The sequence below is a fragment of the Macrobrachium nipponense genome, chromosome 1 (assembly GCF_015104395.2).
Source record: "Macrobrachium nipponense isolate FS-2020 chromosome 1, ASM1510439v2, whole genome shotgun sequence".
Lineage (NCBI taxonomy): Eukaryota > Metazoa > Arthropoda > Malacostraca > Decapoda > Palaemonidae > Macrobrachium > Macrobrachium nipponense.
In genome coordinates this window covers 160408754-160423226 of record NC_087200.1, presented here as the reverse complement: position 1 = coordinate 160423226, position 14473 = coordinate 160408754, and the positions used below count along the sequence as shown (strand labels likewise).

The window sequence follows — 14473 nt, the reverse complement described above, 5'->3', positions numbered from 1 at the left end:
AGATTTTTAACTTGAATATCTAGAAAAGCAAGTGTATGATTATCTTCGACTTCAGATGTAAATTCTATATTTATATGCTTACTATTAAGGTACTCTAAAAAACGAGGAATCTGGTCACGACTCTTAAAAATTAAGAAAGTATCATCAACATACCTCCTGTACAATAAGGGCTTAAAATCTAAAGGGCAATCGTCTAACCATTTCTTCTCCATAAAACACATAAAAGCATTAGCCAGAGATGGGTCCTATACTGGATCCCATACTTACACCATCACAATTTGCTTATATAACAAACTGTTAAACAAAAAATAACATTCTTTGGTAGCTAGGATTAAAAGTTCCTTTAACTGAGACCTGTTGAACCCGTTGACAGTATCATTATTATTTTTAAACAGCTCGTTTAGACCAGATGTCAATCAGTCTCATCCAGTGGAATTTGAGTGAAAAAGAGACTTCACATCAAATGATGCCATAACACAATTAATATCAAAATTACAGTTCTTAGGCAGTTGATAAAATGAAAGGAGGTCATTCAAGGTGTACTCATTTGTAGTTAACGGCGCAAGGATGGGAACAAGAAACTTTGCGGTATTATAGTTGGCAGTTCCAATAGCTGATAGAAATAGGTCTCAATGGGCAGTTTTCCTTGTGGACCTTGGGGAGCCCATACAGACGTCCTGGTCTAGACCCGGACGCTTGAAGGCCATGAAAAACCTCTTTAGAGAAACAGCCAGATTTATATAGTTTGTCTAATGTTCTATTGACTTTATCTTCTAAATGCACAATACATTTGAAAGGGTCTTTCTTAATAACGTGGAACTTAGTTTGATCATTAAGGATGTCTATCATTTTATCAACATACTCTGTTTCTATTCAGTAAGACTACGCCATTGCCCTATCGGGTTTTTGTAACCACAATGGATGTGTCTTTAGCTAGACTTTGTAAAATATTAAACTCGTCAGTACTAAGTAAATACTTGGTCTCTGGTTTATAATTGTAAAAGGACGAAAACGCAAGGTGTTTAAGAGTTGATCTGAAATAATCATAAGAGTAGCCTTTGGGATTGTTGGTATAAAAATTATGTGTTTGTAAAGCCTTAAACAAACGTTCCCAATTCAAGAAGTGTGAGTCAAAACGTAACCTTTCACTCAAATTCCACTGGATGAGACGATTGACATCTGTCTAAACGAGCTGTTTAAAAATAATAATGATACTGTCAACGGGTTCAACGGTCTCAGTTAAAGGAACTTTTAATCCTAGCTACCAAAGAATGTTTATTTTTTGTTTAACAGTTTGTTATATAAGCATTGATGGTGTAAGTATGGGATCCAGTATAGGACCATCTCTGGCTAATGCTTTTATGTGTTTTATGGAGAAGAAAATGGTTGTAGGACGATTGCCCTTTAGATTTTAAGCCCTTATTGTACAGGAGGTATGTTGATGATACTTTTCTTAATTTTTAAGGAGTTGTGCCAGATTCCTCGTTTTTTAGAGTACCTTAATAGTAAGCATATAAATATAGAATTTACATCTGAAGTCGAAGATAATCATTACACTTGCTGCTTTTTCTAGATATTCAAGTTAAAAATCTTAATAATAAATTTCACACTTCAGTCTTTAGAAAGCCTACTTTCACAGGTCTTATGTCTAAATTTCAATCAGCTACACCTTTGAAATATAAGATGAATTTAATATTTACGCTAGTTACGAGAGCATATAAAATTTGTTCTAGCTATTTGAATTTACACGAAGAATTGGAATTTCTAAGGTCACTCTTAAAAAACAATGGCTATCCGTTGAATTACGTAAATACATATATTGGTATAAACAACTTTCAAAATTGTATGTAAAACAAAACAACCCGAAACTACTGCTAACGTAAAGAAACCTGTTATTTATTTACCTTTAACTTTTACTGGAACTCATAGTTACGATCTAAAAAAGCAATTAATTTCTATTTTGTCCATTGGTTACCCTCAGCTAGATATCAAAATATATTTTACTTTACAAAATAAAATTTTAGGAAATTTCTTTAAAACCAAAATTAAAGACCCTATACCAACAAGCCTTGCGCTCCAATCTGATCTATAAATGGCAGTGCAGTGGTTGTGATGCCACTTACGTCGGAAAAAAAAAACAAAAAAATACCAGATCAGCTTGGATGAGATGGTTTGAGCACCTTGGTAGGTCATTTCGTACAGGCAATTATCTTACAAGACCTAGTTATAGTGCAATTAGGGAACACAGCGAGGGAGTCTGGTCACCCATTTACATCGATGATTTTCTATTTTAACCTCTGCCCAGTTTGCTACAGACCTCGACATTCTAGAAGTTTTATATTCTGTTAAGATAAAGCCTTCCTTGGCTAGAAATGTAGCTGTTACCTCACTTTTGTGTTTTAGTCTGCATCCTGCTGGTTTGTATATCGACTTAGTATATATTACTGTTTCTTTTGTACCATCCGTTTTTGTGACTTAAATTTGGCATTCTGCTTCATTTTATTTTATCTACTCAATTGTTTTCATTTAGCAATTTTTAATTATAATTTTTTTTTTTAAGTATTAGCTATCTTTTAACGTACTCTTATAATTTTTATACATATCATTTTATTATTGTAAATTTGATTGCAAGAACTACAATGTCATTTATTTTAATTTGTAGGTTGATAACGAGTGATAGTACTACTCGAAACATGTCCCAATAAAGTTGTACAAAATGCTGTTCCGGGTTTTGGCCTTGGTGTCCTTACTGATATGTAGATGGCGCTTCCCTGCTGGTGTTTCAATTGCTATATATATATATATATATATATATATATATATATATATATATATATATATATATATATATAGAGAGAGAGAGAGAGAGAGAGAGAGAGAGAGAGAGAGAGAGAGAGAGAGAGAGAGAGAGAGAGAGAAGCATCTCGACAGCCTGCACAAGAACAGAGGAGCCGTACAAGCTACAGAGCATTCTAATTACGACGACACAGAACTCGGATTGTCAATGGCGACATCTCTGGCTAATCGGATAAATCTGCAATCAACCTGACTTCCTTCCTACTGATGACTGATTTAAATCGAATCCGCGCGTAGCTCGCCATAAATGAAAATGGATGAATGGAAACCATGCAATTAAAGCCAAAATTGAAATACATGCAAATATGCAAACACGGGTGTCCCGACTCTGTATGTGTATTTGTTTCGGACGTCTGGTATACTGTTTTAAACAGGGCGCATTCACGCAACTGAACGTATGGATGTTACGCAGCAGATTCATGTCCATAGTATATATGCACTGACACACACACACACACACATGTATATTATATATATATATATATATATATATACATATATATATATATATATATGTGTGTGTGTGTGTGTGTGTGTGTGTGTGTGTTACTCGTATTAGGCTTTCAATAGGATAGGATGGCTTAAATTCCAAATTTTTTAATTTACATACTACAAGCTTTCGAAGACATGCACTCTTCTTCAGGTATACATACATATACATATACATATATATACATGTACATACATATATATATATATATGTATGTATGTTACTGTATGTATGTATTATGTATGTATATACATATATATATATATATATATATATATATTATATATTTATATATATAATATATATTATCCAGCCCTTATCCTTATAGCCATCCAGTCCCGTAGAGTGTAATAAAGCTACATGTCATTAGTGTAATTAAGATTCAGAAATCTTTAATACATACAAAGTGCAAGTTTTCGAAGATACACAGTGTTCTTCTTGAGGTGCAGATACCTGAAGAACACTGTATATACTTTGTACATAGTATTAAAGATTCCTGAATCTTAATCACACTAATGACACGTAGCTTTATTACACTCTACGGGACTGGATGGCCATAAGTGCGGGATATAATTGCAGACCCCAGTATTTCTATTCACCTTCAGAGGCAGAAACGAGCTTTATGGAATTTATATCATTTCCCATCAGCAGGGTTAGCTATTAAAAATTTTTTTTAAATAAAATTAAACTGTAAGTAAAATATAACGGGTAATTCGATTTATTAGCTTATAATAACAACCTTATTCAACGAATACTCAAAAATACACACTGGTATAAATTGCAAAAATAAAACAAATTGACATTCAGTGAACAATATTGATAATAACGCTTTTGTTCCAAGAGATTTTTGACGAAGCAGCCATCGAGAAGCCAAAAGTGTTTTTCATAATGAAGATAAAAGAGGTTCTACTAATAAAGACAACCGTATCATGAAAACCTTACAACAATTGCTTCATTGGCGCACTCTCTTCCGTATTCATTACACTCTTTCCTTGCGTTGGTATAACGTTTCCGTAATATTCGTTTGTAATGGTTAGCTGTGTATATTTAGCATCCACGTAACCTTTATACTTTTCTTACTAGCTTATTTGAATTTTATGTAATATCTGTAGACAACTAAAATAATAATATTTGCAATTTTACCACGTCTTCGGGCTATCCTCTGTCGTCCTTACGTCGAGGGTTTCCAGAAACACACACACACACGCATAATATATATATATATATATATATTATATATATATATATATATATATATATATATATATAAGCGAATCACACAGGAAAATGATTAGTCCTTAACTCCTTGACAATGTCTGAGTAAAGACGAAAGCGCTTGGATTTCTGACTATCATTTTCCTGTGGGATTCGCGTATTTATGAAGTCACGTGCATCTACAGTGATTTTTTAAGCGCATATATAATATATATACATTAATATATATATATATATATATATATATATATAGATAATAGATAGTACTATATAATATAATAGTGGGTGTGTTTATTCATGCTACTATTCAACTCTTAATTCTTACCAATGACAGTGTAGAACTTGGTGACAAGGCCCGAGATTTCCGCGTAGTCCCTATCAGCATGACGCGGTTTGTACTGTATCACATAATAGGAGACCTCACCCGGATTCACGTTCATAACTCCAAGTTATCCGGACGGACGTTGGTGTGACGTCGCTTATCCGGACAGTACTGGGCGGACGAGGAAGGGCTGTAAAGAGAAAATAAAATATATTGTTTTGACTATAATTAATTCATTAGAAAACGCTATATAATCGTTATGGCTTTATTAATAAAAATTAATGATTTTCAATTAATGGCTAAAAATATCGTAAAGGCATATCCCGTACACTAAAAAATTCCAAGTATAAAATGATCATATCTACAAGAATAAAATGCAAAAGACATATATATATATATATATATATATATATATATATATATATATATATATATAGGTATATATATACGTAGATTAACCGTCTACCACCTTCACATATTTCCATATTTGTAATCCTCTTATGACACATATTATTCAGATAATTTATCACAACCATCTTTCTTTCATCCACTTCCTGTAAACAAACAGACTTAACTTCCATAAAGGACAATTGGCTTAACACACCTTTATATATACATTGGCTTTAATAGATACTAGTATGTTTTTTGTCATTACTACAGTGATTAATATCACTGTACAGCTTTGCTATTTTCAGTTTTCGTGTTTAGTCTTCTGGACCCGACATCTATAACCACCTAATGTCCCTGGCTGGAAACTCATTGAACACAATCTATTTATTTAATTGTTATAATTTTCAATGTTTTTACTACTATTCTCAATATTATTACTGCCATTACCATAATCGCGAATACTATATTTTATATATCTTCAGCACCTGTGTGGATATTGCAAATTTATCCTTTTTTTCATGTTATATCATGTAAGTAGATTCTGTGTGTTATTGCCTCTACTTTGGATATTCCATGCATATGACTTTGAGCTGAAATTTATTATTATTATTATTATCATTAACCTTATTATTATTATTATTATTAATTATTATTATTTGAATCTTCTGCACACATCCATTCCTCAGTCTTCCTCTTCTTACTACATGCTACCCCTAACCTAGCTTTCCCCATTTCAGCTACCCAAAGTACAATTGATCTTGGTCCTTCCAATTCCTGCACACACTACCCTTCCTCCGATGTCTCACGGTGTCAAAACAGCCAGCTCTTTTCCTAAGCAAAATCAAATTTCACACATTTACTATTTATCATCATTATTTTTATCATGATTATTTTTATTTTCAATACCAGTGCCAGTGCAGAGTATGGAGCTGTAAATATAATGCCTCCGGCCATTGGGTAACTTTTTTAAACCATACAGCGCCGAGATTTTACAAGAGTGAAATGGGTGACTGTCACATAGACATACATAAATATACAAGTAATTATAATCATATATATATATATATATATATATATCTATATATACATATTACATATTACATATATATATATATATATATATATATATATAATATATATATATATATATGTATATATACATATATATATATATATATGTATGTATGTCCATGCAATCGTCACTGATCATGGTACTGTAGGCTTAACCTTTATAGATGTAAGCAAATACAAATAAAACCCCGCTCTTTAGGTATTCTTTAATCTACATCAATCAATTATAGTTTTGAGCCCGACTGACCTCCCCTTCGGGCGAAAGGATGTACTGGAATCCAGTCGAGATGTCCAATAAGAGTAGAATGAAAAATAAAAATGAGGATAGACAACATAAAGATCACCAAAGTCAAACCCAAATGGCAACTTAACCTTTTAACAACGTTGTTATGTTGCTTGCTCTCAAAGCATTAAAAGTAATGAGACTGTCAACCATAAATCAACCATCATTCAAATCCACCGTCTGGGTTATTTTAGGCACAGCATATTCGAAAATTTTAAGTTTCTTGGGGAAAATTTCTTTGTACATTTCAAATGTATTCTAACTTATAGTAAGGTTGTCTTCGAATGCATGGAAAATTAAAACGTTTATTTTCGCCATTTCTAACTACCTTCTTGCGTTCAGTTCGATGTTGATACACTGAAAGGCCTGATTCCCGTTCAGGGAAACATCATAGAACCTTTGAAAGGAAAGCAATAAACACCCAAAGTGCATTTAGCTCTAGGAAATTTCTTGAATAAGAAATTTTCCATTGCGCTGAGATAATTACAAATAGCCTTGACATTCACTTGTCCTATTCCTTTCAAATTTTGTTTGCTATCCTTAACATCAGGAAACACTAATGATGGAGCAACAAGGTCGCTGGGATCTGATGATAAACAGGAAACATTTGTCTTGCTTTAAAATGGCGTTTTTAAGTGAACGAGGAGAGGTAACCCAATCTCATTAAATGATCAATCAGAAAAGAAATTTCACTATCAATAAAAATTGGACAGCAAAGTAAAACTATGGTTCAATTCCGGATGCGAAACATATTTTATTTAACACAAGTCATACTAAAAGTAAATATTTACTCCCCATTTTTGAATACCGGAAATCATTGTGGAGGAGCACAGCTTGTCACTAGCACGGGTAAAAGGATATAGACTCACATTCCTGCGCCTCTTGAATTGGTGTAATAGGCATCATTTCGTGTTCAGATTAGCCATATATGCATCGACATGAATACATGTGTGGGGTTTCCTTTTACATCTGTAAGTATTGTGCAAAAATGTACAATCAAGTAGTCTGGTAAAATAAATAAAAAACGAAATTCCCGATCCTTAAACGATGATCGGGGACTTAACAGTATGATTGATAATCATTTTGATATGATGCTATTCCCAAAAATTTGTCCTCTTTGGAGTAGTGAAAAAATGTTCCACAAGATACGGAGGAATGAGGTGAGGGGCAGGAGGGAGGGGCAGGAGGGAGGGAGGGGGAGGGAGGGAGGGGAAAGGGATGGGAGGAGTGGTCTAACAGAACACAGGTGTCATCTGAATTCCAAAAGGGATTTAATGCTAATTAGTCTTGGCTTACGGGGGCTAATTAAAGAGCTAGATTATGCAGGATTAGACTCACAATCTCGACATTTCTTTCGATTTTTCGTCTCCCCAATCGGGTTAAACTATTCGCCTCTTAATGTCATCCGAGTTACCGACTTGAGAGGATTTCGAAACCTTTATTCGGGTCTCCTAAGAGCCAAGGTTATGTCACTCCATTAATCTTACATTTTTGGCTTATAATGGCGTCATACATCATCTGCTTTTTTCCCTCAAGACGGTTAAACTCGAATTCTCGTAAAATACAGTACAAATTCTTCCTGTCTTAAAAGGCTTACAGCAGGGAGGGATCACGGAATAAAATGCCGTTAAAGTGCATTGTGAAGTAATATCAACGTACGAGTATTCTGTAGTTTAAAAGATTCAGTAGATTAATATGAAAATGTCTTTATATCTGTTTTAATTGCTCTTCTGTTATTCATCGTTTTTACTCTGACCAACTTGTTCCCCATTAGTTAAAATTATGGTCGAATCAAAGTTCAATCCTAATTTTTCACTAACTTCGCTCTATACAATGCTCTGCTTCCCATGAAAGACGGACCTTCTCATTCCTTCCGGATTCGATTCTTGAGAACTTTCACATCCTCAATGGAACCCACCTGGTTTTCTCTCCAAGTCTTCCCACAATCTACAACTGCTCACCGGGTCCCGGTAATCCCAAAGGGGAATTGAGAGCCAATTTTTCCTCAACAACCAATTCCTACTTCACAATCAGCAGTCTTTCCATCCCACGGAGTGTGATTTCTTTGTTCAGCATTCTCATATCCAACAGAACGCAGTAAAACAGAACACACAGCGGCGCTATTCAACTTCAAAAGCCGAGCCAATCCTCACACAAGACCTGTCGCCCCCCTGCAGGGATTGGAGGGATTGGAACATATCACCTAAATAGGCCCAAGACAAACACCCCCAAACACTGACGAACGAAAGGTATCTCCTATTCCAACTTCTCCATTCCTTCCTAAAGGGATCCGACGGGGGAGGCACCAGAAAAGGAAAAGAAACCGACAAAGGTGGTTTGGACCCTTACCCTAGCCCTACCCCCCTCCACCACCAAGCCCAGAGCGATCCTCCCCATCCCCCATCTGCATCCAAACAAACCGAAGTCAGGCTCTTTGATTACTTGGGCTCTAATATCCCAAAGTAACGTCACTTTTGTCACTATTCGAGACAAACTTTTCCTTTCTTTCTTTCTTTCTTCCTTTCCTAGGAGAGATGATTTCTCCTTTTGTCTCCCTTTCCCTTCACCTGTAGAAGTCTTCGGGATCCATTTCTCCTGAAGGCAGAGTAGACCGGGAAAGTCACTTCAAAAAGGGATTCAGAATTACCACAAAGACGCTGGCAAATCTGAAGGAAACTAATTACAACTACTACAACTACTAGTATGAGAGCGTTGTGTTATGATTTAGGAACATATGAAAAAACTAAGGAATTATAAATTATGAAACGCATAAACATTATGTACTAGAATAATATACTGAATATTAAGTTTTCATTATATATATAATTGTACACATCAACACACACACGCACATATATATATATATATATATATATATATATATATATAATATATATATATATTAATATATAATAGATATACATATACGTGTAGTATTATATATATATATATATATATATATATATATATATATATATAATATATATATATATATATATATATACTAAATATAAATATATATATATAATATATATGATATATATATTATATATATATATATATATATATATATATATATATACGTATATATATATATACATATATATATATATGTGTGTGTGTGTGTATAATATAAATACAATTATAGTTCTGTCACTAATTCACACTTGTGTGAGTTAGTAACGCTTATCAGCAACTTATTTTTAAAATCAAGACGTCAGCCTCGAGTCGGTGCCTTTGAACAGTTAAGCCGATCAACTGGAACAAACAGGCCACTTAACCAGCATTTAGCGCCATTCGCAAACATTCCCGTTAACACAACTAACTTCTGAGATTGATTCTTTTTTTATTTTTTTTTTATTTTAGCCAATCGGTCTGGAATAACTGGAACTCCCTACAATCAAGGCGCAATATATCATCACTATTTTTACTCCCTTATATTCCTCTTTAGACTGTTACTTTTATAGATTAAACAGTGCTGAGTACTGCTCAATTAAAATTTCAAGTATTTGATTCTAGAGTATTATATTTGATTTTATTAGCATCTTAGTGAGTGCTGTTTTTTTAAAGAAATTATATTTATTATTGGAGAGCCTGATGGTGGGTGTGTTACAACCACGAAACTAAACTAGTCGAAATAACAAAATGTTTACCCCTTAATACGAAATTCATTTGAACTTTTTAATTTCTTGCACCCAACAGGAATTATATATGATTAACGCATACATCACTTCCAATCTCTCCTGTACTGCTGCTACAACACATCCCATTGTGGGAACTTCTTTACATACAAGATATGTGACACGTGGAACATAAGCTGCCACCAGAAGTTGTAAACAGCAAGAGTGTGGAAGTTTCAAAGAAAGCTAGACAACATCATTAGGACACCGTGAATGCACAGTAAAACCTGTTCCTACAGATAAATGAGCACACGATGTCTATGTCTCCTCGGATGGATCAACAAGTCTTTGAGACATCCTAATCCTTGTAACTCCTGATACCTTAGCCAACATCTGCTTCAGCCATTAAGAAAGAGCCTTTTTCCGGGCTAGAGAGAATTTATCATCTAAATACATTGTAAGGCATAGGAGAGTACTGACAATAAATTGATAGAAAAACAAGTCCCAACATTGAAGTTAAGCAAAATCCCACAGAACAGAAAAATGAAGATTAACAAATTTCGCTGGACGGAACGAGCGCTTCTCTAGCTCCTGAGAGAACCTAATAATTGGGCGGTTACGAGTCCAGCACAGCTCATACCGAGAGGCTTTCGCGCCTCCGCCGAATTTAAATTTGTAAACCATGCTAATCTCAGACTTCATGAATCCCCCGGTGGCCACAATTCTCCCCATCACCATGGCGTTCATCACTGCCAAAATGAGTTCACACACAGAGGCTTTCCAGCCTCCTTTGAATTCAACCTTGCAAACGACGCCTCTTTGGAAGTTCCCAAGGGCATTAATGTTTTCCCCATCACATGGATGGATGACAGATCGATCACTTTTCACCTGATGAACAGGCTTCTCGATCTTCTAGACAGGCTGCAAGTGTAACATTTGAACAGACAAAATTGCCACTTGACTTCTCGACTTCCTGTACCGAAATCTAAAAGCTGAGAGGTCACTAGACACAAAGAGGTCAATAAAGCTATCAAAAAATATGTACAGGAGATTCCAAATAAATTCGCACTCTTGATGCCTGAACGCAGTAAATTATCTCCCATTTACTATTCCTAATTGCCCGGTTTCAATTCATGGCCAGGGGGGCTTTACTTACATACAATTTCATATGGGTGTAAGTTATTCTCAAGGTATAGTGAATTTGATATTACAGGACTATTTGTTGCTCAATATTGAAAATACAAAAATTTCGTGAGCACAATTACATACTATATATATATATATATATATATATATATATATATATATATATATATATATATATATATTTCGGACCCTTCAGTAAAGGCCGGGTCCGAACAGGACCTGAAAGTACTTGGCTATCTCGCTTTTCATTTTTTCCTTCGTGGCAAAAACCTTTATTTATACATAGCATCACGTTTCATATACTTCGTATCAAGTTATTCATATATATATATATATATATATATATATATATATATATATATATATACACACACACACACACACACACACACATATATATATTATATATATATATATATATATATATATATATATATATGAATAACTTGATCACGAAGTATATGAAACGTGATGCTATGTATAATAAAGGTTTTTTGCCACGAAGGAAAAAATGAAAAGCGGAGATAGCCAAGTACTTTCGGTCCTGTTCGGACCCTTTACTGAAGGGTCCGAAATATATATATATATATATATATATATATATATATATATATATTATATATATATATATATATATGATCATTAATTAATGCTCACGAAATTTTTGTATTTTCAACTATTGAGCAACAAATCGTCCTGTAATATCAAATTCACTATACCTTGAGAATACTTACACCGGGCCCATATGAAATTGTATGTAAGTACAGCCACCCTGGCCATGAATTGAAACCGGGCAATTAGGAATTGTAAATGGGGAGATAATTTACTGCGTTATATATATATATATGTTTGTATATATATATATATATATATATATAGATATATATATATATATATATATATACACACACACACACATATATATATATATATATATATATATAATATATATATATATATATATATATACACACATATATATTGGTATCTTTCGTAGCATATAAGTGTGTAATGTACAGGAGTAAGTGCCGCATAGTATAGAAGTCATTTAGGGCAGAGGCTGAATAATTGGGAGTTTTCGGATTCAGCCCAGGCCATGCTTGACTGGGTCACTTCAGGTGCAGATTCAGTCATCTTGCCAACCTAGGAGACATGCCCCCACGCAAAAACGGAAGTAGATTCACCGTAGAAGGATCTAGAAGTCCTGTCCGGTTACAGATCCGGATTCAAAGGAGTGTCAGAAAGGAGTCGTGTGTTCTTTGTCCTAATGGGAGTGTCCAATAGTGGGAGACTGTTTAGACACCTGTCATAAGTTTTGACCAATGGACTTTTTCTATTAATATAGAACATTTATTGCCGGTTGTGGGAAAGGGAATTTGGTTTTCTTTGTTTTCTCTACTGTTTTATTGACATTTGAGGTGGGGGTTTAATAACCGGTTTTAGCTTATTTCCATTTAAACAATATCAGACGGGTTTGGAAAATAATATCTATTTTTGAATCTGAGGTTTAATATTAACATACCCGGTTAGATTTAGAATTGGGCGAGAGAGAGAGAGAGAGAGAGAGGAGAGAAAGCTGATCCTCGGCCGAGACTGCTAACTTCAGAGGTAAGTGAAATATCTGAACTCTTAGGGCTTAACAGATTCGGTGGCATAAACGATTTTTCTCGATTTCTTCACACTTTCTGGTTAAGCTGTCTACTACAAAACCTCCCATAAGTGAAGACCCAAAACGAAGACAATATCACTTCCGTAGCAGAATTCTGACCAATTCGTGGCCAGGTGACTAACGTGACCTCGTTATGATAGGCCGCAAGCCGGTTCGAATCTTGCTAGAGACGTCAGAATTTCTTAATTTGGTTCTTCACTTGGCACTTAGGCTTTGAAGTGACGAGCGTATCCATAAAGTGTGAAGGAATCGAGGAAACTATGATATCTAACATATTATATATAATAATATATATATATTAGATATATATATATATATATGTATATATAATATTATTATATCATAAATATGTATAAACTGAAAAAGGAACATTTGAAACATGAGAAGATAACATAAAAGCCAAAAAGCCACAAAGGGAAAGTGATACAATGATACCGCTGGAAGGCCTTTCAACTCACGTCCTTTACTAAGCAGACTGCTTAGTAAAGGATGATTGTCAAATAAGGTCTTGCAGCTGTACTCCACTGTCTCACCTTCCTTCGTGGCTTTTGGATATATATATGTATATATATATAGATTATATATATATATATATATATATATATATGTATAACTGAAATAGAAAAGTTTTGGAACAGAATATAGATAAAAAGCCAAAAGCCACGAAGAAAGGAAACAATGGAGTACAGCTGCAAGACCTTTTGACAATCATCCTTTACTAAGCAGAGTCTGCTTAGTAAAGGACGTGAGTTGAAAGGCCTTCCAGCAGTACTCCATTGTTTCACTTTCCTTCGTGTGGCTTTTGTTTTTATTTATATTCATCATGTTCCAAATTTTCTATTTCAGTTATACATACATATATATATATTTATATTTTATAATATATATATATATATATAGATATATATATATATATATATATATATTGTAGTATATACACACATACATTATATAGATAGTTAGATAGTCATAGTTTCCTCGATTCCTTCACACTTAATGGATACGCTCGTCACTTCAAAGCCTAAGTGCCAAGTGCAGAACCAAATTAAGACATTCTGACGTCTCTAGGCAGATTCGAACCCTTGCGCCATATCAGAACAGGTACGTTTAGCCACCTGGCACGAATTGGTCAGAATTCTGCTTTACGGAAGTGATATTGTCTTCGTTTGGGTCTTCACTTATGGGAGGTTTTGTAGTATATAGCTTAACCAGAAAGTGTGAAGAAATCGAGCAAAATCGTTTATGCCACCGAATCTGTTAAGCCCTACGAGTTCAGTTATTTCACTTACCTCTGAAGTTAGCAGTCTCGGCCGAGGATCAGCTTTCTCACTCTCTCTTTCTCTCTCTCTCTCTCTCTCTCTCTCTCGCCCAATTCTACATATATATGTGTGTGTGTGTGTGCGTGTGTGTG

General features: G+C 34.2%; 1 protein-coding gene across 1 annotated transcript in view; it reads right to left on the bottom strand.

The window, feature by feature from the left end:
• The window catches only part of LOC135219790 (tyrosine-protein phosphatase Lar-like), a 1028451-nt gene that overhangs the window by 210215 nt on the left and 803763 nt on the right, over positions 1–14473 (bottom strand). The window contains 2 exon segments of the mRNA XM_064256864.1: positions 4887–4995; positions 4997–5073. Coding sequence (XP_064112934.1) covers positions 4887–4995; positions 4997–5073 — 186 coding nt within the window.